We start from the raw sequence: 25595 nt of genomic DNA, 5'->3' as shown, positions 1-25595 counted from the left end.
AGCTCTGGAAACTCTTCTGTTGCTTGCTGACTTCCACAGGGTGGTTGTGCCTCTTCCCCAGCCACACATGGTGCCCAGAGCACAGCTCCCCTCCCTGCTCCCAGAAGCAACACGGCCACACAGGCTTCCCCACCACCTCCTTCCTCCTCAGCACCCGGCCCCGTCCCCTCACTCAGTGCACCTTCCTCTCACACCCGGTTCTCCCTCCTCCTGAGACCTCCCCCCTTCATTCCCTCTCTGCTGTCCAAAGACATCGGTTCTCCCCCTTTGTTAAACACACACATTTGGCACTACTTTCTGCTCCTTTCTGCCAAACACAGGCAAGGAGTGTGCTCTCCCGCACCTGTCTTCACACGCATGCCCTCCCTAACCCAGGCTACCTGGGTGCACTCGTACCAGCACACTGGAGCTGCTCCCTCAAATCCAATGGCCCTGCCGCCTGTGGCCATTCTCACCTGCCACACATCTCATCTCCCCAGGAATGGGGAGAACATGCTTCAAATGGTCCCTGTTCAACTCACCCTCAGAACAATTCTACACGTGCGGTATTGCTGCACCTGGTCTAGAGCCAAAGAAACGGAAACTCAGAGAATTGGCGGAACCAGGACAACCAGGGAGGTGAGGCACCAAGGCTTGTGCTCCTGCCACAGTGAGCATGCTGTCACTCCACACAGAAAAACAGTTACATGGAATTTCTTTAGGTAAAAGGGCCCTCAAAGATGGTTATAGTGAGTTACAAAAATTTCACACTACTACCTAAACCCAGGATCTTAAGGAATTGTTTGCAAAGTACATGTTATAGACAACTGTACAGGACTATCTTAATTAGGGAAATTTAGACTCAACAAGAAAGCTTTTGTGCTGTAGTTTATCCTCAGGCCCAACTCAGGAGCACCACGTGTGTTTAAAGTGGCCTGCGGCAGTCTCGAACTGAAGGTCACACTGTCACCCTGCACCCACGACACCCAGGCAGGCTTGTTAGCAGCAATCTTGTTCTCTGCTTGTCCTTCCTCTTCCCCGCTTCTTCTCTTCTCATGCCCTCCCCTTCCACACAACTGTCTCAGAGGAACTGTGCTTTGCTGGTGGTCCCTAAGACAGGGTGAGGGGCAGGACAGGACGTTGAGGCCACAACGCAGGCACAGGCTGTAATGATGGCCAGCCGGCAGACATGGGACACTCAATGTCCCTGTAGAGCCTCAGTGAGCACCCTTGTGCGATGGAGAGGTTCAGGCAGATGGTTCCTAAGGTTCTTTCAGGATCAAGGGCAAACAGAACACTATGTCAGTGCCTGCAGAACCAGAGTCAGCAGGGAATCCACTCCAACTCCAAGAAGCCCTCTAGGAACATCTGTGCCATGCCCACCCCCAACGGAGCTGGGAACTCTCTGCTATAAAAATGCTACAGTGGAGCACCCGCTTCCCACATGGGAGGTCCCAGGTTCAGTTCCCAGTGCCTCCTAAAGAAAACAAACCATGAACAAAAACAAGACAACAAGCAAAATCAAACAAACTATGAGCAAAGAGACAAGAGAAGTTGATGTGGCTCAGTAGTTGAGTACTGGCCTCCTACATAAGAGGTCCCAGGTTCAATCCTCGGTTCTGGTACCTCAAAAACAAACAAAAAAAGCTACAGAAAGAGAAGCTGGGAAGCAGACTTGGCCCAATGGATAGGGCATCCACCTACCTACCACATGGGAGGTCCGTGGTTCAAACCCCGGGCCTCCTTGACCCGTGTGGAGCTGGCCATGCACAGTGCTGATACGCGCAAGGAATGCCCTGCCACACAGGGGTGTCCCCCGCAGAGGGGAGCCCCACGCGTAAGGAGTGCGCCCCATAAGGAGAGCCACCCAGCGCAAAAGAAAGTGCAGCCTGCCCAGGAATGGTGCACACACAGAGAGCCGACATAACAAGATGATGCAACAAAAAGAGACACACATTCCCGTGCCGCTGATAAGGACAGAAGCAGTCACAGAAGAACACAAAGCGAATGGACACAGAGAGCAGACGACTGGCGGGCGGGGGAAGGGGAGAGAAATAAATAAAAAATAAATAAATCTTTAAAGAAAAAAAGGAAGCTGAAGCAATCAAAAAGGATTTCAAATAAGTAAACTTGAAACCACGATGCTGAGTAGGATTCAGTGGGGAGGGATGAAGGGATAAGGAAAGCATTTTTCACGCAGAAGACAGACTGCCCAACTCCCCATGAGCTGAACCAGGCCAGGAGCCTGGCCTACCACAGGGGAAGTTCAGGCAAGGGGGGCGAGGGGTGAAGCGGGGTTTGCTTACAAAGAATCAGAAAGAAGAGGGGGACAGCAGGCTCACTTTCCTCGCTCCTAACTCTGAAGAATCTCCCACCCCTGCCTCTGCACTGTCTCTGTCCCACCCACCACCCACCCTTCCTGACTGCCTCATACGCAGCTTATGCGTGACCTGTCATGAGACGAGGGTCTTGGTTTCAGCTACGACATGTAGTCTAGCCCCCACTTTCTGAAGTGTGCTGCTCTCACCCTGTTGCCCCGGCCTCTTCTCCTGCAGCTAGCATCGAAAAGCTTTTTCAAGATTTGATCTTTGTAATTTCTTGCATTCCTGACTATAAATCCAAGAGATTTACTTCTTTAAATCAACTCAATTGCCTATAAGTTGGAGTTTTCCCAAAACATACACCCAATAATGTCTTTATCTAAACTGTTTCAACTGTTAGAAATGTTTACATAAGGTTAGCCTGCAGTTTGCTAATTCATTGTTTCAGGCATAGGACGTCTGCTCTCTGAGAGCCCCTGCCGTGTGGAGGTGCTGTAGGGCACACCCATCCTCTGCTCGCACTTACTCTCTGCACAGCCGATAAAGGGAGTCTTAGGGCTTTCTGCACTCACCTGCTTTCCCGTACGTGAAAGCTCTCCTCTGTGAGACCCTGCACCAGCACCCCTCACATTGGCTCCTGGCAGCTCCCAGCCCTGCAGGGCCGCAGTCCACCAGGCTGGCACTCGTACCTCTGGCATCAGAGCCGCCTAAGCTCTTGTGGAGTGCAGTCTGGAGCCCCACCTGGCCCGTGCTAGGGGCACCCGCAGGGGAGGCAGGTGTCTGCTTGCTGAGTGAGCTCTCCAGGGAAGCGGAGGCTCGCCAAAGCTGGAAAACCAAGGTCGCAGGCTGCTGGCTGCCAGGCCCCCCATTCTCAGGCCTCACTCCCATTCTCCGCCACTGACCTCCAAAGCACCTGAGGGTTCCTGTGGAACGCAGATCCGGCCTGCGACACTTGGCACACCCCACCAAGGCCGTGGCTCAGAGTCAGCCTGCCGGGGGCCATCCTCGGGGTCTTGAGCAGATTCCCTGGCCCAGGCTCCTCCACCTGACTCTCCCGTACAAGCCTTGCTGCTCTCCTCTAGCGACAAGATGGAAAAGGGAGGGCTTATCCCTCCTCTGCCGCCGGTTGAGACTTTTTGAACAAATGCGGTCCTCCCACGTGTGCACGCCAAGTTTGTGACCAGGTCCTAATACTGGGCTATAAAAGTTAAACTATAAACTTAGACAATTCCAGCCAGAAGAAGTTTACGTCTGCCTTACCCAAGCACTTTAGTAAAAAGAAAGAACACAGCAGGAACGTGAGGCGAGACCCAGCCCGGAACCCTGAGGGAAGGCGGCTGGAAGGCTGCTGCTAAGAACAAAGCCGGAAAAGACCCCGCCAAGACCCTGGCCACCAGGTCCCATTCAGAGAGCGCTTTCTGGGGTGAAGGTGAGGCCCCCAATAACCCGAGGCAGTCCTCTGGTCCAGTTTAATTCCAAACAGAAGACCTCATCATTGGTCCCCCGAGCGGGCAGGCGGAAGGAAAGGCAACCAATCAGAACAGCACGCAGCCGGGCCCTCCCCGAGCTGGGAAAGGGGACGGGAAGGCCTCGGAAAGGCTCAGCCGGCGCCGGCCGCACCCCGCAGCGCGGCCCGCACCAGGCCTGGGGCACTTGCTCCCTTCTCTTCCACTCGCAACACGCTCCACTCCCTCGCCCGCTCCATGGCGTGCCCTTCAATTCCTTTCTGCGACACAGCCCAGAGCCCGGAAGCCAGCGCCAGAGCCCGCCGACGTCACCGGGGTGAAGACAGCGGGCCGGCCCTCCGCTGCGGGGAAAGGGCGCTCTCCCGCGCCGCAGACGCCCCCGCGCGCACAGCGCCGCTCCGCGCGGAGGTCGGCGTGCGGGGCCCCGCGGGGGCCGCGGCCTCCACCCCAGGGCGCGGCCGGCCCAGCCCCTCTCTCCCCGGCCCGCGGGGAGCTGAGGACGGGCGCGGCGGGCGCTCGAGGAGGCGGGCGCCCGCGCGGTCCCGCAGGCCCTCCGCGGACCCGCCCCCGCGCCTTCCCGCCCCCGGAGCGGCCGGCCGGCCCGCGGCACGTGGCCGGCGCCCGCGCACGCACCTCGGAAGCGCTCCAGGGCCACCTCCCGGGCCACCCGGTCGCCGTGCGCCGCCCGCAGGCGGCCGAGCAGCGCGCGCGTCTCCGAGCTCTCGCCGAAGGACTCGAGGGCGCCGCCGGCGAGGGGGTCGGGGTCGGGGTCGGGGTCGGCGCCCCCCTCCGCCGCCATCGCCGCCTCCGCTCGGGAGCCCGCGGCCGGCCCGTCGCTCAGCGCCATCCTGGGTGCCTGCGGAGGGACGGTTCGCGCAGCGTGAGGCGGCGACCACGCCCGCAGGCCCTCGGGCCTGGGAGACCCGCCCCGCGCTCCCGGCCCCGGGCCCCGCCTCACGCGCTCGCAGCTCCGGGTCCGCTCGAGCGCGGGAAAGCGGGATGCGGGATGCGGGATGCGGTATGCGGAACGCGGGTGGAGCCTGAGGAGACGCCCGCGGAGGCGGCCACCCGGCTAGCCCCACCCCGCGACCTCCGACCCCGCACGCCGGGCCCGCTACGGCGCGCGCCAGTGGCCAGAGTAGTGCGCGCGGCCGGGCGCGGCGTGGAGCCAAGCGAGGGTGCAGGACGAGGCCGGGGGCTTGGGGCCCGGGAAGGATGGGGACCGGGAAGTGTCTGAGGTGGGTCTCGGCCCGGGGCGGGGCGGGGAAGGGTATGAAGTGGGGTCTCCGCCGGGGCGGGGCGGGGCAGGGAAGGGGATGAGGCGGGGTCTCGCCCGGGGCGGGGCGGGGAAGGGTGTGAGGCGGGGTCTCCGCCCGGGGCGGGGCGGGGAAGAGGATGAGGCGGGGTCTCGCCCGGGGCGGGGCGGGGAAGGGTGTGAGGCGGGGTCTCGCCCGGGGCGGGGCGGGGAAGGGTGTGAGGCGGGGTCTCGGCCGGGGCGGGGCGGGGCAGGGTGTGAGGCGGGGTCTCCGCCCGGGGCGGGGCGGGGAAGAGGATGAGGCGGGGTCTCGGCCGGGGCGGGGCGGGGCGGGGAAGGGTGTGAGGCGGGGTCTCCGCCCGGGGCGCGGCGGGGAAGGGGGTGAGGCGGGGTCTCGGCCGGGCGGTGGCTCCGGTGGCGGCGGCTCGCGTGCTCCGCGGGGCCCTACAGACCGCGCTGCTGGTCCTCGGACTCCAGCAGGCGCGGGGGGCGGCGCGGGGGGCGGCCCTGGCCCGGGACCCGCCTCAGCCTCGCCCTGCAGGGGAGGGCGGTGCGGGCGCCGGGGCGGTCGCTCCGGTGGCGGCGGCTCGCGTGCTCCGCGCGGGGGGCGAGGCCGCCGGGGTCTGGGGGAGAGCGCCACGCCCATTCCCGGGGCGCGCGGCCGGCGGGAGCGCCCGGCACCCCACAGCCCTGACCCGGAGGGGCCTCGCAGGCGCAGTGGGAAATGCTCGTGCGTGCCCCGTGACCTCGGGGGGCGGAGCTGCGGCGGCGGTCGGGGCCCCCGCGCTCCCGGGGCTTCGGCTCCAGGGAGAACCCGGCGGCTGGACAGTGCACGGCTTTCCACACCTGGGCAAGGTCTCACCTCGGGACCTTCAACGCCTCCCCTAGCCTCGTCCCGCTTCCTCTTCCCTTGGACCCCTTCCCGCTTTACCGCCCCCTTGCCCTCACTCTGCTCTCCCCTCCCGCTGCATCCTCTGTGTTTCCCCCTCCCTGTCCCCATGCCCCCTCCCCCTTTCCCCTTCCCATCAGCCCTGACCCCTTCCCTCCCCCTCGCCTCACCCTCCTCAGTGGGGGCCCTAAAAGCCTCTGTGGGAGCTTCCTGCAAGCTCATCTCCATCTCAGGAGTTGCCTCCTGAGGAAGCAACCCTGGGACAGACCTGCCACCTCTAGCAAGACCCTGTCCACCTGGCCATAGTTTCCATGTCTGGGCCTGAACTACAGGTCTCTGAGGCACCGATTCCCAAAGTGGTCAGGGCCCTCTGGATTGGAAATTCCCCATGAATCTGTCAAAAGTTGAGGTTATCCCTGGAACCAACCCAGAAACCTAAGGAATCAGCATCTCTGAAAGCAGGCCCAGGAATCTGCATTTTAAATAGCAACAACCTATCTTTAAATTCTTAGGGGGCTTTGCAGTCGTGTATCTGATCTGTTAGAAGAACCTGGTGTTCTGATTCACCAAATGTCAGAAAAAGGCCCCATCCTCATTTCAGGAGCTCTGTGGCCCGTGCACCACAGCCACGCAGCAGCTGTTGCCTCCAAGAACATTCTGGGAGCCGGGGCCTCCCTGACACACACTCCCCTAAGCACTCCCCTTCCCTTGCCCTCTGTTTTTATCAGACACGCACAGGAAAGGTGGGGTGTGGGGAAGGGACAGCCCAAATGCCTGGAAAGGTGGGGTGTGGAGAAGGGACAGCCCAAATGCCTGGTCACCTCCACAACAGGGCCCCGTCTTCCCTTGCCCCTCTTGATGGGGGTGGACTTCGAGCCCGCCTCAGCCACAGAGGTGACCGCTCTAGAGCAGGGCTATCTCACAGACCCCAACTCTGCCTGCGCCAGAAACGAGCTGAGTCCAGTCCACGGCAACCCCAAGTCTGCCCATTTCTACCCAGCTATCACGGGGATATCCAGACTCCGTAACCCCCAGATTATGAGACGCCATGAATCTGTTGGAGACCTTTCCAGGTGGCCCCCAGCTCCTGTCATTTAGCCCCACCGCAGGAAGGACAGTGGCAAGGTGAAACACTCAGATCCACAGAAAATAAAGACACTGCCAAGACGCCCGGCAGGTGAGATCCCAGGAGCCCCGGCTTCCACAGGCTTTATTGGTCGCTGAAGCTGCCTCTGCACTGCTGGGGCACGTGCTGAGGCTGGCCCAGGGACGCTACTTCAGGAGCTTCCGCATGGTGCGCAGGGTCTGCCCCCGGTACCCCTGCCCAAAGTGGTTCCAGTGGTTCAGGTAGTTAAAGAGCTGGTAGAGCAGCTGCCGCCTGTCGAACCCTGGAGCCTTGGGGATCTTCCTGTGGTAGGCACTGAAGAACGAGCTGGGAAATCCCCCAAACATCAAGGCAATTGCCAGTTCAAACTCAGAGTGGCCGTAGAAGGAAGCCGGGTCATAAATAATGGGTCCTGCGTCATCCTCAGCCACGTTTCCTGACCAGAGGTCCCCATGGAGTAGGGCAGGGACAATCTCCAGGCCACAAAACAGATCTGGGATCTTCACCTAGAAAAAGATCGCCAAAAACTCTGATTAGGGGACCACAATTTCCTCATCCTGTGCTTGGAAAAAAGGCAGAGATGACTGCGCATTCCCTCGGGGCACTGTCTGCCACTCCCAGAGATGAGGGTTATCCAGCCAGAAAAATGTACTTTTACTCGACTTACCAGTCACTGCTAACTGAGATTCCGATGTTCTACAATTCTATGAAGTTTCATGTGGGAAATTGAAAAAAGGAAATGATTTCTGCTCAGTAGAAAAGAGAACCCAAAGGTTTGGTTTTATTGCCCTGCAGGACATGAAACAGTTTTACACCTAACTCAGTGATCTTTCTCCACTATTCTTTTCTTTTACTGCATATTATCTGTACCTCTTTTTTATCCTGCTGGCTACTTCATTAATGAGTTAAATAAAATTTCTTTGACACATGCCCACCATGGATTGATCTGCAAATTCTGTTTTTTAACATTTTCAGTTATACTTGAAACCGATTATTCTAGGGTATCCACATCCCATACCTTCATGAAGATGTGAGACATTCAAGTTTTGTCAGAGAAGAAAAAACAGGGTAAAAATGCACAAGTGTTACTAATAATAAATGCTACTATTTATAAGCCAGGTACTGTTATCTTATTTAATCTTGTCCATTTCACAAGAGGAAAGGTTGAGGTTAAGTACGAGGTGACCTCCCAGGTGAGAGATGCATTCAGGCGTCAAGCATGTACTTGGTCCCCATCCCCAGTTCTCCCATCAAACCAAGAGTCAAGTATTTGGAATATGTCCATGACTTGACCAGCTCTGCTCTAGGGCCCAGTGTTCTCTCCTCAGACTCTTCCAGAGGGCCCCACACGAATGCTCTACACTTACGAGAGGCACACTCACTCCTTGGAGAAGTCATTGCTGAGCCCACCTGTAGCTGCGACCAGAGTTCTCGTGCCTCTCTGTCAGCATAGTCCTTCTCAATGAGGTCCAGCTGTGCTTGGAGCCGGTGTTGGGTAAAGAAGGTCGGCCAGTCATCCTGCCATTCATTCACCTGGACAACAAGGGAAAGAGGCCAGCAATGCAACTAGCAGTCACAGGAAAGTATTATATATGGAATCTTCCTAAACCCTAAAACAACCATGAAAAGAACACTGCAAATAAGCCAAAAAAGAAAGAGAAGACAGAATCATTTTATTTTTCAATCCTTAGATAATCCAAAAGAAGGCAGATAAAGAGGGAAAAGGAACAAAGATGGGACAAATAAAAAATAAATGGCAAGGGGATAAACCAAGCCTATTAATAATCACATTAAATGTAAACAAGTCTAAATACCCCCACTTAATGGCAAGGATTGTTCTACAAGAAATGAACTTTACAGTTAAAAACAGAAATGTATTAAAAGTGAAAGGATGGGAAAGGAGGTTTGTGGTAATATGATGGAGTAGAAAGTTGCTTCAAAAGCAACTATTGAACTGGCAGAAACAATCTGAAGCAACTATTTTTAAATTCTGGAGTCCAATGGAACACTGTTCAGCATCCAAGAAAGAGTTGGAGGAAAAGACTAGTAAATTGCAGTAAATATCAGTGAATTTCACCCTCCATGCAGCAACTACTACCCCCAGCCCCCAAGCATGTGGCAGGTGGAGGTGGGGATTGCAGCCCAGACTCCAAGTGCAGTTTTCTAGTGCCAACGTGAGTTATACAGAAGTTGTCTTCCAGAATTTGGGAATGTGTGGTCTGATTGCTGTTCGCTGTTTTTGATCACCTACTTCAGATCCATGAGGGTGCCATTGTTCCAACCCCCTTTCAAGCAAAAACTAGTACTTTTTTTTTCTTTTCTTTACTCTTTTCATTATACATTTAGAGCAAAAATAGTATGGAAAGTCACACTAGACAGTTCCAGGTACCAACAACAGCAATAACAACAACAACAACTACCAATCCCAGAGAAGTGAAAGAACAAGATTTCCAGAGTTACAACAATATAGTACTAAGAATATCAAGTTCTCAAAAAAAAATTACAAAACACAGAAACAGAAAAGTATGGCCCATTCACAGGGAAAAAGAATTTGCCCAAAATCCCAGAAAAAGCTCATAGACTGGAACTATTAGTTAAAGAGTTTAAGTCAATCATCTTAAATATGTTCTATGAGCTACAGGAATCTATATACAAATAACTAAAGGAAATCTGGAAAGTGTTTGAACAAAATAAAGGGATGGAAATTATAAAAAAAAAGAACCAAAGAAAAATTCTGGTGCTGAAAAGCATAGTAAATGAAATTTTAGAAGGGAAAAAAAAACCTCATTAGATCTATTCAAAAGAAGTTTGGATAGAGGGAAGGATCAGTGAAAGTGAAACCAAGACTATTGTAATTATCCAATGTGAGAAACAGAAAGAAAAAAATAATGAAGAGAAATGAATAGAGCTTGAGGGATCTATGGAAAACCATTAAGCACACCAACACATGTGTCACTGGAGTCCCTAAAGAACAAGATAGAGAAAGGTTGGGAAGTGGACTTGGCCCAGTGGATACGGCATCTGTCTACCACATGAGAGGTCCACGGTTCAAACCCTGGGCCTCCTTGACCCGTGTGGAGCTGGCCCACACACAGTGCTGATGCGCGCAAGCAGCGCCATGCCACGCAGGGGTGTCCCCACATGCAAGGAGTGCGGCCCCGTAAAGAGAGCCACCCAGCACAAAAGAAAGTTGAGCCTGCCCAGGAATGGCACCGCAACATACAGCTGACACAACAAGGTGACACAACAAAAAGAAACACAGATTCCCATGCCACTGACAACAGAAGCGGACAAAGAAGAACACAGAGCAAATAGACACAGAGAATAGACAACTGGGGCAGGGTGGGGGGAAATAAATAAACCTTTAAAAAAAAAAAAAAGATAAAGGTGCAGAAAAAGTATTTGAATAAAAAATGGACAAAACAGCCCAAATCTGATAAAAGACAAATATAACATCCATGAATCTTGAAGAACTCCAAGCAGCCTTTATGATTATCTACACCAAGATATATTAGAGAGAAACTGTCGAAATCCAAAAACGGGATTTTCTTTTTTTTTTTTTTTTTAAAGATTTATTTATTTAATCCCCCCCCCCCCGGTTGTCTGTTCTTGGTGTCTATTTGCTGCGTCTTGTTTCTTTGTCTGCTTTTGTTTCTTTGTCCGCTTCTGTTGTCGTCAGCGGCACGGGAAGTGTGGGCAGCGCCATTCCTGGGCAGGCTGCACTTTCTTTTCATGCTGGGTGGCTTTCCTCACGGGCGCACTCCTTGCGCGTGGGGGCTCCCCCACGCGGGGGACACCCTTGCGTGGCAAGGCACTCCTTGCGCGCATCAGCACTGCGCATGGCCAGCTCCACACGGGTCAAGGAGGCCCGGGGTTTGAACCGCGGACCTCCCATATGGTAGACGGACGCCCTAACCACTGGGCCAAAGTCCGCAAAAACGGGATTTTCAAAGCATCAAGAAAGAAGCAACTTGTAACATACAAGGGATCCCCAATAAGACTATGAGCAGAACCACTGGAGGCCAGAAAACAGTGGGACAACATAGTTAAAGCCCTTAAGGAAAAAAACAGTCAACAAGAAATTTTATATCCAGCAAAATTATCTTCCAAAAACTGAAGGAAAAATTAAGATATTTAAAGATAAACAAAAGCTGACAGAGTTCATTACCAGAAGACCTGCCATATAGAAAATGCTAAAAGGAGTCCTTTAGGTGGAAATAAAAGGTCATTAGACAGTAACTCAAAGTCAAGAGAAGAAATAAATACATGGGGTAAATGTTACTATATAGGTAGATATAAAATCTTGTATTTTGTACTTTTGGTTTATAGCTGCTTTATACCCCTATATGACTTAACAAGCAAATGTGTAAAAACAATATTTTCAATCTATGTTAATGGGCATACAACATATCTATTCTGAGAAAATAGCAATAAAAAGAGTGAGGGATGGAGATACGGAGATATATAAGGTGAGAGAGTTTATATTCTACTGAAACTAGGTTAGTTCTAGTCAAATTAGGTTGTTGTTAGGTTAGGATATCAGTAACTACACAAAAAAATAAATAAAAATAGTAACTACAAAGGTAACCACTAAGAAAATAATTTTTTTAAAATAAAGAAAAGGAAAGAAGGAAATAAAAATGGTACACCACAAAAAAACAAATAAATACAAAAAAAAGAAGCAATAATGGAATAACTGAGGAACAGAAAACATATAAAACATACAGAAAACAAATAGCTAAATAGTAGACATAAATGCTTCTCAGTTATTACTTTAAAGGTCAATGAATTAAACTTCCCTATTAAAAGGCAGAGATTGGCAGGTTGGATGAAAATGCATGATCCATTTACATGCTGTCTACGAGAAACTCACTTTTGATACAAAGAGACAAGGAGGTCAAAAGAGAACAGGTGGAAAAAGATACTCCATACAAACAATAATCCGAAGAGAACTGGAGTGGTTATATTATTGTAATAAATACAAAATAAAAAATAAAAATAAATAAAAAATAAAATACAAAATAGATTTTAAGTCAAAAAAAATGAGAGGGAAGCAGATGTGGCTTAAGCAATTGAGCTCCCTCTTACCACATGGGAGGTTCATGGTTCAGTTCCCAGTACCTCCTAAAGAAGACAACGAGCTGGTGTGACAGACAGATGTAGCAAGCTGACTCAAGATGACACAAGAGGGAAGCAGACTTGGCCCAATGCATAGGGCGTCTGTCTACCACATGGGAGGTCCGGATTCAAACCCCAGGCCTCCTTGACCCGTGTGGAGCTGGCCCGTGCACAAGGAGTGCCCTGCCACACAGGGGTGTCCCCCACATAGGGGATCACATGCAAGGAGTGTGCCCTGTAAGGAGAGCCACCCAGCGTGAAAGAAAGTGCAGTCTGCCCAAGAATGGTGCCACACACATGGAGAGCTGACACAACAAGATGACGCAACAAAAAAGAAACAACAGACTCCCGGTGCCACTGATAAGGATAGAAGCAGTCACACAAGAACACACAGCGAAAGGACACAGCAGACAACTGGGCAACAGGGCAGGGAGGGGGGAAGAAATAAGTAAAAAAAAATTAAAAATCTTAAAAAAAAAAAGGATGACACAAGAGACACAAGAAGAAAACACATAATGAGAGACACAACAAAGCAAGGAGCAGAAGTTCCCAGTGCCTAAGAGGATGAGCAGTATGGTGAGCTGACATGAAGGGGAGGCGTGGCAAGCTGACACAACACAATGACGCAACAAGAGACACGAGAGGGGAGAAGCAGACTTGGCCCAAAGGATAGGGCATTTGCCTACCACATGGGAGACCACGGTTCAAACTCTGGGCCTCCTTGACCCATGTGGAGCTGGCCCACCTGCAGTGCTGATGCACGCAAGGAGTGCTGTGCCACGCAGGGGTGCCCCCCGCATAGGGGAGCCCCACGCACAAGGAGTGCGCCCCGGAAGGAGAGCCACCCAGCATGAAAAAAGTGCAGCCTGCCCAGGAATGGCACCACACACACGGAGAGCTGACGCAGCAAGATGACACAACAAGAATAGACACAGATTCCCAGAGCCGCAGACAACAATACAACAAAGGAAGCAGACATGGAAGAACATGCAGCAAATAGACACAGAGAGCAGACAACTGGGGCGGGGGTGGGGGGGGAGAAGGGGAGAGAAATAAATAAAATAAAATCTTTTAAAAAAATAAAAAATAAATAAAAAAGAGACACAAGAGGAAAAGAGAGACACAACAAAGCAGGGAATGGAAGTGACTCAATCGATTAGGCCCCTCCCTCCCATACCAGAGGTCCAAGCTTTGGTTCCAGTGCCTCCTAAAGAAACAAAGATGACGAACAGACACAGCAAGTACAAACAACAAGGAAGGAGGGAAAGATAAATAAATAAAATGAATCTTTAAAAAAAAAAGATAAGAGACAAGGCTATGTTGATAAAAAGTTCAACCGAGCAAGAATAAATAATGGTTATAAACATATATGTACTTCACAACAAAGCCTCAAAATATATGAAACAAAAATTGAGAGAACTGAAGGGAGAAATAGATAGTTCTCTAATAGTAATTGGTGACTTCAATACACCATTTTCAATAAATAATAGAACATCTAGACAGAGTATCAGTAAGGAAACAGAAGACTTGAACAGCAGTATTCACCAACTAGAGCTAACAGACACATATAAAACATTCTACCCAATAACGGCAGAATACACGTTCTTTTCAGGTGCACATGAAACATTTTCCAGGATAGGCCATATGTTAGGGGCACAAATCAAATACTAATAAATTTTAAAATAATGAAAACATACAAAGTATATTCTTAAACCACAATGAAATAAAGCTAGAAGTCAATAACACAGGGAAAATTGGAAAAGTTACAAAATATGGTAGAAATTACATGACACACTATTAAACAACCAGTAGTTCAAAGAAGAAATCACAAAGCAAATTAGGAAATATCTTGAGATGAATCAAAACAAAAACACAACATACCGAAACTTATGGGATACAATGAAGGTACTGTCAAAAGGAAATTTATAGCTCTAAATGCCTACATTAAAAAAGAATGACCACAAATTAATAACCTAATTTCATGCATACAAAAAATAACTAGAACAAGAAGAGCAACCTAAATCCAAAGTTAGTAGAAGGAAGGAAATAGTAAAGATTAGAACAGAGATAAATGAAATAGAGAACAGAAAAACAAGAGAATCAACAAAACCAAAAGTTGACTTTTTTAAAAGATCAATAAAATCAAGAAACCTTTAGCCAGACTAACAAAGAAAAAGAGAGAGAACACAAATAACTAAAATCAGCACTATCTACCTTACAGAAATAAAAAGGATTATAAAAGGTTACTATGGGTGGCGGATTTGTGGTTAGGGCGTCTACCTACCACATGGGAGGTCCGCGGTTCAAACCCCGGGCCTCCTTGACCCATGTGGAGCTGGTCCACACGCAGTGCTGATGCGCGCAAGGAGTGCCATGCCACGAAGGGGTGTCCCCCGCATAGGGGAGTGCCACACGCAAGGAGTGCGCCCCGTAAGGAGAGTCGCCCAGCGGGAAAGAAAGTGCAGCCTGCCCAGGAGTGGTGCTGCACTCACGGAGAGCTGACACAACAGACCCACAGAAAATATCATTCTCAATGCTTTCCACGTAAGATCAGGAGCAAGACAAAGATGCCCACTGTCACCACTGTTACTCAATATTGTACTGGAAATTCTAGTCAGAGCAATTGGGCAAGAGAAATAAATAAAAGGCATCCAAATTGGAAAAGAAGTCAAATTATCCCTATTTACTGATGACACGTTCCTACATACAGAAAATTCCAAAGAACGCACAGGAAGCTACTAGAATTAATAAACAAATTCAGCAAAGTTGTAGGATATAAGATAAACACACAGAAATCATGTGGGTTTCTAATCACCAGTAACGAGTAATCTGAAAAGAAAATCAAGAAACCAATTCCATTTGTGATAGCATCTAAAAAAATAAAATACCTAGGAATAAATTTAACCAAGTAGGTGAAAGACTAGTACACTGAAAACTACAACAAATTGCTGAAAGACATTAAAGCAGCTCTAAATAAATGGAAGAGCACCCTCTGTTCATGGATTGGAAGATTTAATATTGTTAAGACGTCAATACTGCCTACAGTGATCTAAAAAGTCATGGCAGGGAAGCGGATGTGGCTCAACTGATAGAGCATCCACCTACCACACAGGAGGTCCAGGGTTCAAACCCAGGGCCTCCTGACTCGTGTGGTGAGCTGGCCCATGCGCAGTGCTGCCACATGCAATGAGTGCCGTGCCACGCAGGGATGCCGCCTGCATAGGGGTTGCCCCATGCACAAGGATGCACCCCACAAGGAGAGCCGCCCCGCACAAAAAGTGCAGCCAGCCCAGGAGTGGTGCCACACATGTGGAGAGCTGGTGCAGCAAGATGGTGCAACCAAGAGACACAGATTCCCGGTGCCACCGAGAATGCAAGCGGACACACAAGAACACACAGCGAAAGGACACGAGAGCAGACAATGGGGAAGGGGGGAAGGGAGAGAAATAAATAAATCTTTTTAAAAATGTCATCACAATCCCTATCAAAATTCTAGCAGCCATGTTGAAAAACTGGAAAAGTTTATCTTCAAATTCAAAGAGTCCAGAATAACCAAAACAACCTTGGAAAAAGAACAGACAAACAGAACGTGGTCCACCCACACACGAATCCTACTCGTCCCAAAGAGAAGGGAAGAGCTAGAACACGCTGCAACGTGGGTGAGCACTGAAGACACCACGCGGAGCTACTTCTCTTAGATGAAGTACTTACAAGAAGCAAATTCACAGAGGCAGAAACAGAATATGGTTACGAGGGGGGGCAGGGGGAATGTGGAGTTACTGCTCAACAAGTATGAGTTTTGGTTTGGGATGATGAAAATAGCTTGGAAATAGACAGTGGCAAAATTTGCACAGTATTGTCAATGTATTTAGTGTGAGAGAATTATTCACTTAAAATGGTTAAAATGATTTTTATGTTACCACAATTTTTAAAATTATATATTTTTTAAAGTAAAAGAATGAAAAAGAAACCATGTTAACACTAGTCAAAAACAAACAAACAGAAAAGCCAGAGTGGCTATATTAATATCAGACAAAGTTGATTTCAGAGAAAAGGCTATTACCACATATAGAGAAGGTCATGTCACAATGAAATGATGGTCAAGTAATCAACACAGCATAATAATCCTAACCTTTTATGCCCTCTAATAACAGAGCTTCAAAATACATGAAAATAAAACAGAACTGCAAGGAGAAATAAACAAGTTTGTAAGATACCCAGAGGATTTAAGCCCTCTCTCAATAATTGATAGAATAAGCAGGCAGAAAATCAGTGAGGATATAGATTTCCATAAAGCTATCAACCAATAAGACCTGATTGATTTGTACAGAACACTGCAATCAATAGCCTAAGCCACACGGTTTTCAAGTACACATGGAACATTTATCAAGATAGATCATATGCTGGGTCATAAAACAAATCTCAGTAAATTTAAAAGGAATCCAGTCATGCAAACTATATTCTCTAACCACAGTGGAAATAAATTAAAAATAGAAATATCTTTGGAAAATTCCCCCAAAAATATTTGGACAGTGAATAACATGCTTCTAAATAATCCATGGTTAAAAGAAGAAATCAAAAGGGAAATTAAAACATATTTTTAACTGAATAAAAATGAAAACACTATCAGAACTTACAGGGAGGCAGATTTGGCCCAACGGATAGGGCATCCTCCTACCACATGGGAGGTCCAAGGTTCAAACCCCGGGCCTGCTTGACCCGTGTGAAGCTGGCCCATACACAGTGCTGATGCGCGCAAGGAGTGTCCTGCCACGCAGGGGTGTCCCCTGCATAGGGGAGCCCCACATGCAAGGAGTGTGCCCCATAAGGAGAGGCTTGCAGTGCGAAAAAAGTGCAGCCTGCCCAGGAGAGGTGACACAGCAAAATGATGCAACAAAAAGAAACACAAAATCCGGGTGCTGCTGACACAAGTGGACACAGAAGAACACACAGCAAATGGACACAGAGAGCAGACAACTGTGGGGGGGCGGGGAAGGGGAGAGAAATAAAAAATAAATCTTTTTTTTTTAAAAAAAAGAACTTATAGGATGCATCTAGAGCAGTACTTGAGGGAAAATTTATGTCAATAACTGCTTATGATAGAAAAGAAAAATCACAAAGTGCTGATCTCAGCTTCTAACTTAAGCAACTAGAAAGATGAGCAAATTAAATCCGAAGTAAGCAAAAGAAAGGAAATAATAAAGATCAATGAGGAATCAATGAAAAAGAAAACAGGGAAATAATAGATAAAAATCGATTTAAGAAAATGCTAGTTCTTTGAGAAGATAAATAAAATTGATAAACTTTTAGCCAGAATGATCAGAAAGAAAGGGGAAGAACATTAACAGTATCAGGAAGGAACCAGGCTACATCCCTACGGGGTCTACGGACATTAAAAGAGTAATGAGACGGGAAGCAGATGTGGCACAGGCACCTGGGCTCCCACCTACCACATGGGAGGTCGCTGGTTTGGATCCTAAAGAAGACAGCAAGCTGGCACAACGGGCAGGTGCAGCAAGACAACACAACAAGAGAAACAAGAAGAAAAATCATAACTAGAGACACAACAAAACAGGGAGCAGAGGTTTCCTGGCCTCCTGAAGAAGACAGCAAGCTGACACGACTGGCAGGTGTGGCAAGCTGATGCAACAAGAGATGCAGGGAGGAAAAACATAATGAGAATTACAACAAAGCAGGGAGCAGAGGCGGCTCAAGCGATTAAGCACTTTCCTCCCATATCAGAGGTCCTGGGTTCGGCTCCCAGTGCCTCCTAAAGACACAAGAAAGATGCAGACACAGCAAGTGAAAAACAACAAGGGGGTAGGGAAAAATAAATAAATAAATTTTTTTTAAAAAAAGGGGTAATGAGAAAATATCATAAATAAGTTTTTATCAGTAGTTTTAACAACTTAAATCAAATTGATGAATTCCTTGAAAGACACAAACTACTAAAGCCCAGTCAAAAAGAGATACCCTGAATAGCTCTGTATCCATTAAATAAATTAAATCTGTAGTAAGAAAAAAAAAACTTCCCCCAAATAAAACTCCAGACCCAGATGGCTTCACTGATACATTTAAGGGGAAAAAAAGAAAAATTAATGCCAATTTTACATTTTACACCAACTCGTGTAGAAAATTGGAAAGGAGAGAATATATTCCAACTTACTGCATGAGAGCAACATAACTCCCAAACACAAAGACAAAGACTTCATAAGAAAAAGAAATGACACATGAATATACTTCATGAACATAAGTGCCAACACTCTAAACAAAATTTTAGCAAATAGAATCCAAAAATATATTAAAAGGATACTACATCATGACCAAGTAGAGTTGGTCTACTATTTGAAAATGCAATTCTCCACTTTAATGCACTGGAGAAAAAAAAAAACAAAAAACACCATATGATCATTTCAGTGACGCAGGAACAGGATTTGACAGAATACAGCATACACTTCTTTTTTGGGGGAGAGGTACTGGGGATTGAACCCAAACCTCATACGTGTGAAGCAGGCGCTCGGCCACTGAGTTACACCTGCTCTGCAAAATCCCACTTTTGACAAAAACTGTCAGAAAACCAGGAGTAGAAGCGAAGTTCCTTGGCCTGACAAAGAGAATCTAAGAAAAACCTACAGCTTAACCTCATACTTAACCATAAACACTTTCCCCAATACCAGGAACAAGCCAAAGATTATGCTCTCACCACTTCTAGTCAACATTTTACTGGACCAGGTTCAAAGAAGAAAAAAAAAAGAAAAAATTAAAGGCATGCAGATTCCCAGGCAACACAAGTGTCTACAGAGAAAATCTTACGGAACCAACAACCGAAAAAGCCACCACAACTAAAAAGTGAAGTTGGCAAGAGCTCAGGATACAAGATTAATATACAAAATTTAATTGGTAAAGGGATAAACAAAGGAAAAAAGGAAAAAACTCAATTGTGTTTTTATGTACTTGCCACAAAAATTGGAAATTTAAATTTTTTAAAATACCATTTCAATAGCATCAAAAAATATGAAATACTTAGGGATAAATAAGGCAAATGATGTGATAAACCTGTCCACAGAAAACTTCAAAACACTGCTGAGAGGGAAGCAGATGTGGCTCAAGTGACTGGGCTTCTACCTACCACAGGGGAGGTCCCAGGGTCAGTTCCTGGAGCCTCCTGGAGAAGGCAAGCTGGCGCGGTAGGCAGGCACAGCAAGTTGACACAACAAGATGACACAACAAGAGAGACACAGAGAGGAAAGACAATGAGACACACAACAAACCAGGGAGCGGAGGTGGCTCAGGTGACTGAGCACCTCTCTTCCACATGGGAGGTCCCAGGGTCGGTTCCTGGTGCCTCCTAAAGAGAAGACAAGCAAACAGCGAATGCAAACAACGAGAGGGGGGGTAAATAAATAAATAAATCTTAAGAAAAAGATATATTGCTGAGAGAAATTAAAGAAGATGTAAATAAATGGGGACACATTATCATGCTCACATAATCAAAACTCTCATTAAGATACCATTTCTCCCCAAATTGATCGATAGATTCAGTGCAATCCCAGTAAAAACTGACATGCTGATTCTAAATTCCCTACGTGTGCCCCAACAAAATACGTGCTCTTCCTCTCCCCCATGCCGGCAGGTGTGAATCTGCTTGTGACTAGGACCTCTGAAGGTGCGTTACCAGGTGGGGCGTGGACTCTGAACAAGCTCTGCTAAGATACTGGCCACAACCAGAATTACTGTAGGCCTTGTAAAAAGAAAGCCCCAGGGGAGACCGAGGGCAGCGCCACGTACAAGGAACAGAGGTGCGAGCCAAGGATCCCACAAATGGCAGCACAGGTGCTGACCGGGGGACACAGCCTTGCCAGCGCCTTGGTGTTGGACTTGTAGCCTCCAAAACCACAAGACGATAGAGGGCTGGTGCGACGGGGCGCGGGGCAGCTGGCTCTCCACCCAGGGAGGACCAGCCCCTCTCCGGGGCCTTCCTAGGGTTCGAAGACGGTGATTCAACAGGCGCTGGACTATCCAGCCATAGACCGCCCCAGATGGAGATCCCGTCCCACCAACTGTCCAGACAGGAAGTCCACGGGGAGGGGAGCAGGGCGGTGGCTGCCGGGCGCTGTGACCGCGCACGGCTGGGAGTTTCTCTCTGGGTGATGGAAATGTTCCGGACTCTGACAGTGGTGATGGTTGCACAAACAGTGAAGATACTAAAATCTCTGAATTTCATCTGAACTGTAGCTCATGAAAAAAAGAGGTCCAGGGGAGGGGCCAGGTGGCCAAGGCCTAACTGGAGAACACGGTCCCCAGGTGTGGGCAGTGGGGACCTGGTGACAGGCATCCGCGCCCACCCCACTGCCCCTGCGGGCACGGCCGCCAAGCTTCCTGCTCTCCTCTGGACTCACCCCAAGCATGGCCAGGTGAGGGCAGCCTGTGCACCTCCCCTTTCCGGGGCCCCCAGCCCGGCCACCTCCTCAGCGTGACAGGCAAGCTCCTGGACCTCCACCTGGAGCGTGCCCCCCGCAGGGCGCCAGACCCGCGCTGCCCAAGCCGAGGCCAGGGCAGGACCCGGCGCTGCCCGAGGCCCGGTGGTCTCCCCAGCTTAGGTCCGGTGTGGCCATCAAGCTAGAGGGGCTCTAGAGGGCCCCCAGGTCACTCGAAACCGCAGTGGCTTCCACAGGACAGGACCAGGCCCTCGGCCGCTTCCAGTCCCGCTTCAGTCCTGCACACTCCCCCACACTCCCCTGGCTGTGGCCTTCTCGGTTCCTCCCGCTCCCCCACTCGGAATGCTGCCCCGCCTGCCTCCCGCTCCCGCAGAGCCCAGCCCGAGCCCTCGGCCTGCCTCCCGGCCCGAGCGCGGCCACCCCACTTGGCTCTCCTGAGTCAGGAGGCCAACCTTGCGGCGCCGGGCACTGCCACGCCGCCACACACGCCGCCAGAGCAGGCAGGCCGGCGTCGCTAAGCAGGGCCGTCCCCGCTCACCTGCGGGATGAAGCCGCAGCAGGTCACCGTGTGGAAGCCGAACTTGCTCACGTGCCGGGGCTCGGCTCCCCCAGCGCAGCCTGTGGACAGAAACCCCGGTGAGTGCCAGGAGGGCCGGGGGCGGGGCGAGGACACGCGGCCGGAGGGCGAGCTGACAGCACCCTGGCAGCAGGGCTGGCGAGCACGTGGTCAAGAGCCAAGCACACCAGCTTATCTGCTTCCCCAAAACTCTTGTTTAACAACCCAGTTTTCATGAAGCCACGACCGCGGGGACCTCAGCCCATCACCGAAACGCCGCCATGAAGCCAGGCACGTGCCAGCCTGGGCGGGCGCGGCTGGTCAGGGGCCACGGAGGGCCTGAACGCACCCACGGTGCTTTGCTCCCTCTTCAGCTTCTCCCCGAGCTTCTGGTTATAAAGGTGCAAATCCGCCATCTGCTCCCCAAGCCTTGAGGCCTGACTGAGAAAGAAGAAACGCAGCCAAATAAAACAGGAGCGAAAACAACAACTGCCTGGCGAGCTCCAACTGGCGAAATGTTTGAAATACCTTTAAATATACTCTCCAATTCTTACAAAGTAGAAAATCAACCCCAGGCAACGACCTCTTCAGAAGAATGAGAAAGCAAGTTTGAATGAAAATTCAGCCCCCAGGTTTTTTAAAAAACAAAGCACTTCACATCCAGAAGGCCTGGGATGGTTCATACAGCAGAGCATGACGGTGGCTTACCTTGCTGATGGTTGTGGCTTAGTCTTCCTTACACAGGCATATGTTTTCCATTTTAAACCATAAATGTGCATGACTTTACATTATAAAAAAACACACAAAAAGACAATCAAAAAAAGGACAAATGCAGTAGACAATTCTCAAAAGAGGACATAAAAATGGCCCATAAGTACATGAAAAAATGCTCAACATCATTAGCATTAGGGAAATGCAAATCCAAATCACAATAAGATACCACTTCATAGCAAGGGAGATGGGTATTACTTAAAAAACAGGAAACAACAGGCATTGGCTAGGATGTGGAGAGATTCATACACTGCAGGTAGAAATATAAAGTGGCACAGGCACCTCGGAAAACAGTCTGCCAAGTCCCCCAAAAGCGAAACCCAGAATTACCACATGCCTCAGCCTCCACTCCCAGGCATGAGCCCCGGGGCCCTGGGAGCAGGGACTCAAAGAGGTGCCTGAACACCCAGGTAATGCTGCATTATTCTCCACAGTCAGAAGGTGGAAACAACCCACGGTCCACTGACGGACGGATAAAGAAAATGTGTCTGTCCATACAACAGACATTACTTGGCCATAAAGAGGAATAAACTCCTGATAACGTGCGACAACATGGATGAACCTGCCATTAAGCTAAGTGAAATAGCCTGACACAAAAGGACAAGAATTTGTGACTCCACTTATGTGAACTATGTCGCTTGGTAGAAATACGTAGAACATATGGAGAAAGTAGATTGGAGGTGAGCAGGAGGCAGGCAGGAAGAAACTGGGGGTTACTGCGGAGTTTGTTTGGGGAAATAGAAGTTCTGAAGCAGATGGTGGCGACGGTTGCCCAGCCCCTAATGCAAACACTTACAAATGGTTAAAATGACAGATTTTATGTTCCATCTATATTACCCCTATAAAAATAAATACATATGTATTTTTTAAAAGAATGGCAAGCTGACAAAAACAGCAGCGGACAAAGAACATGCAGCAAATGGAACAGAGAACAGACAACTGGGATTGGGGACAGAAATAAATGAAAAAATAAATCTTAAAAAAAAATAAAAAGAATGGCAAGATAGGATTCTTCTAGGGCCTTCCTCTGGTAACTGGAAGAGTTATGTGGCTCAGAGGTGGCCTCGACCGCTGTCTGCTTCCCTGCCTCTCTCTCCATCTCCCTCCGTTTCTTTGTCTCTCCGCGCCCTACTCCCCCGCATCTCTCCCCCGCTCCCTGTCCCCATCTCTGTCTCTCTGTCCCTGTCTCTCCCCCTCCCTCCCTGTCCCTCCCCTAGGCCGCTCCCTTACACACCTGCTCAAGCTCCGCATCTTCAGGTACTCCATCACAAACGCGGCTCCGCCTCCCGGCAGGTCGATAACCTTGAGGGGCCGGGGCGCCCGCACCAGGCCGCAGCTCCGGAGGGCCTCCAGGCTCGCCAACTCCCCCTCGAACATCTGCCGGGCCTGCGGGCGGCAGGGCCTCAGGCCAGGCCCACCCCGGGGCGCCCCTACTGTGCCCCCCACCCCCGCCAAAGCTGGGTCCGGCTGGGGGATTCAGATCAGCAGAGACCCTCAACCAAGCCTGCTTCCGGGGTGGCCTCTCCACCGTTCTGAAGCATTTGTTTGTGGAACGCGGCTCCTCCGCTGTCCGAGCCACGCCAGCCCAGCACCGGCTCTGCTCAGTGTGCAGGGGGAGCGAGGGGGGGCAGGGCACTTGACCTTGGGGTGGGGGAGGCCGGGGCCTGAGCACAGGGGTGGGACAAAGAGTCCCAAGGAGCAGCAGCCACAGTTGGACAGTTGGGGTGCCAGGGAGGGGTGTGTGGGGGCGCACAGGCAGGGGGAGGGCTGGACTGGGGAGACAGAGAATGGGGGACTCAAGGGCTGGTGGAGACCCTGGCTGACGTGAAGGGGAGGCTGGATCAGATAACGGGGGGTGGCGGGGGCGTGGGGGGTGAAAACCACAGCAGGTGGGACTTCAGAAGGGACAGGGGCTCCACGCCGGACGTGAGGGGCAGGTGCAGGGGGAACTGTCTGGCCAGCAGTTGGACACTGGCAGGTCACTCGAGACACCCCCCCCCCAGGCACACTGTCACACCAGAACGGGGTCCCAGCACACAGAATCCAGCGGGTCCTCGGTGGAGGGGCCCCCAGTGGCCCCACCCAGGGCAGGCAGCACCGAGCTTTTGGGGCGCCTTAGCTTTCTCAGCTTGTAAATGCTACCATTTCCACACACGGTTAAAAAGAAATACTTTATGCAAGAGAAGACAGCACTGAAAATGCGCAGCCTGGAAGCAGTCAGCCTCAGGGCTGCGCAGCCTGCAGGGTCCAGCCTCCCCCTCTCTTTGCTGTGGGCGGGAAGGGGTAGAGGCGACCACCCCTGCTCGCAGGTGCAGAGCTTAAAGCCACACGGCCGAAGCGAACCCGCCAGCTGCAGAGGCGCGCTCGGCACCGGCCCGGGAGGCTTGCGGCTCGCCCCGCGCGGAAGCTGCCGCCTCCCGCGCAGGCTAAGCGGGACCTGCTGGAGGGGCCCGGCCAGGCCGCGGGACTGGGTGCCCCTGCGCCCCGCGCCCCCCTCCTCACCCCCCCCCTGCCCTCTTCTCCATTCCGTCCCCGCGCCCCCCACCCCTCCGTTTCCCTCCCCCTCCCCCTCCTTCCCCACCGCTCCCTTCCAGGTTCGTCCACCCACCCCATCCCGGCCCGCGGGCAGCACCTGCGCCCGGGGGTTGACCTTGACGAACACGGGGCCCGCGTCCGTGTCGTAGGCGCGGCCCTCGCTGATGCAGCCCGCGCCGGGGCTGCCGAAGGCGCGCAGGGAGGCCGTGCGCAGCTCGGCGCGCAGCAGCTGCTCCATGGGCCGGGCGCGGACGGTCCCTGGGGCCGAAGGGCGAGTGGGCGCTTATCTGCGCCGCCCCGGAGGGCAGGGCCCACGGCGAAGCCGCGCAGCTGCAGGGCCCCCCTCCCCGCCCCAGCCCAGGCCGCCGCTGCGGCGCCTGCGCGCCTAGCCGGGGTGGGGGGCAGGGGCCCAGCCCCCCGGTGCCCTGCCCCGCCCGCGGCCCTGGACCCACCCACTCCAACCCGCCATCCCCGGCAGGGAGGGTCGCGCCGCGCTGCGAGATGACGGGGGTGGGGGGTTGCAGGAGAAAGGGGGGCCCTTCCCACGACCACGCACGCCGGACCCGGCGCTGGTCAGCGCAGTGCACCCCGACAGCGCTCTGCCCCGCGCGGCCCTGGCCTCCCCGCACCCGGGTGTAGAGGGGCCCAGGGTGTCCCGTGAACCCCTGGGGCCGGTGTGGCCGCGGGCGCCCCAGGAGGCCTGAGCAGGCCTCACACGCTGTCCAGGCGGGCCGGCTGGTCCAAGGACCACATGCCCCCGCGGCCTGCAGGCCTGGCCGGGTGTCCAGGAGCCTGGTGCTGCCCGAGCCAGTAGCTGCAGGGCTCTGACACAGGCAACCTCCCTGCCCAGGGGGACCCAGACCCCGGGCTTAGGGCCCTTCAGAGGGGCTGGCCGCAGCACCACCCCCTTCTCCCCTCCTATGGCCTCCTTTCCACAAATTAGCAAGCCCCAGGCCAGGCTGGCCAGGCGAGACAGGGCCCAGGCAGGCCCCCCAGTTCCATGGGGCCCACCAGCCTGTGATCTTCCTCCCCGACCATACAACTTAGGCTGTGCCCTCACTGATGGCCTCTTCTGAGGCCGTATTTCGACGTCGTCTATGAAGTGAATTCCGCCCCCACCCCCAACCGCGCGCTGGGGCTTTCTTACTGAGTCGGAGCTGAG

General features: G+C 51.5%; 2 protein-coding genes across 8 annotated transcripts in view; both read right to left on the bottom strand.

The window, feature by feature from the left end:
• Window positions 1-4856, bottom strand: part of TBCD (tubulin folding cofactor D) — a 241723-nt gene extending 236867 nt beyond the window's left edge. The window contains exons 1-2 of one of the 6 annotated variants that reach the window (XM_058284969.2): window positions 4725-4856; window positions 4400-4622 (exon numbers count right to left, since the gene is read on the bottom strand). In XM_058284969.2, coding sequence (XP_058140952.1) covers window positions 4400-4613 — 214 coding nt within the window. In that variant the 5' untranslated portion in view covers window positions 4614-4622; window positions 4725-4856. Of the gene's footprint in view, window positions 1-2872; window positions 4164-4399; window positions 4623-4724 lie in introns of those variants that run through there. The other 5 variants (XM_071210865.1, XM_058284968.2, XM_071210866.1 and 2 more) reach the window with 5 other exon arrangements.
• Window positions 4857-7060: 2204 nt separating this feature from the next.
• Window positions 7061-24787, bottom strand: FN3K (fructosamine 3 kinase). Of its 2 annotated transcripts, none has more exons than XM_004473758.5 (6): window positions 24531-24787; window positions 23133-23284; window positions 21477-21568; window positions 21110-21189; window positions 8426-8548; window positions 7061-7521 (listed from the first exon to the last, which is right to left on the bottom strand). In XM_004473758.5, the coding sequence occupies exons 1-6, from the start codon at window positions 24669-24671 to the stop codon at window positions 7183-7185; spliced, it is 927 nt and encodes a 308-aa protein (XP_004473815.1). In that variant the 5' UTR covers window positions 24672-24787; the 3' UTR covers window positions 7061-7182. The 2 variants fall into 2 exon arrangements, with proteins under 2 accessions (XP_004473815.1, XP_071066965.1); XM_071210864.1 differs by having other exon boundaries at window positions 24507-24740.
• Window positions 24788-25595: the final 808 nt, after the last annotated feature.

The sequence above is a fragment of the Dasypus novemcinctus genome, chromosome 21 (genome assembly GCF_030445035.2).
Source record: "Dasypus novemcinctus isolate mDasNov1 chromosome 21, mDasNov1.1.hap2, whole genome shotgun sequence".
Taxonomy (NCBI): Eukaryota; Metazoa; Chordata; class Mammalia; order Cingulata; family Dasypodidae; genus Dasypus; species Dasypus novemcinctus.
The sequence above is the reverse complement of the archived record's forward strand: the minus strand, read 5'-3'. Positions and strand labels throughout refer to the sequence as shown.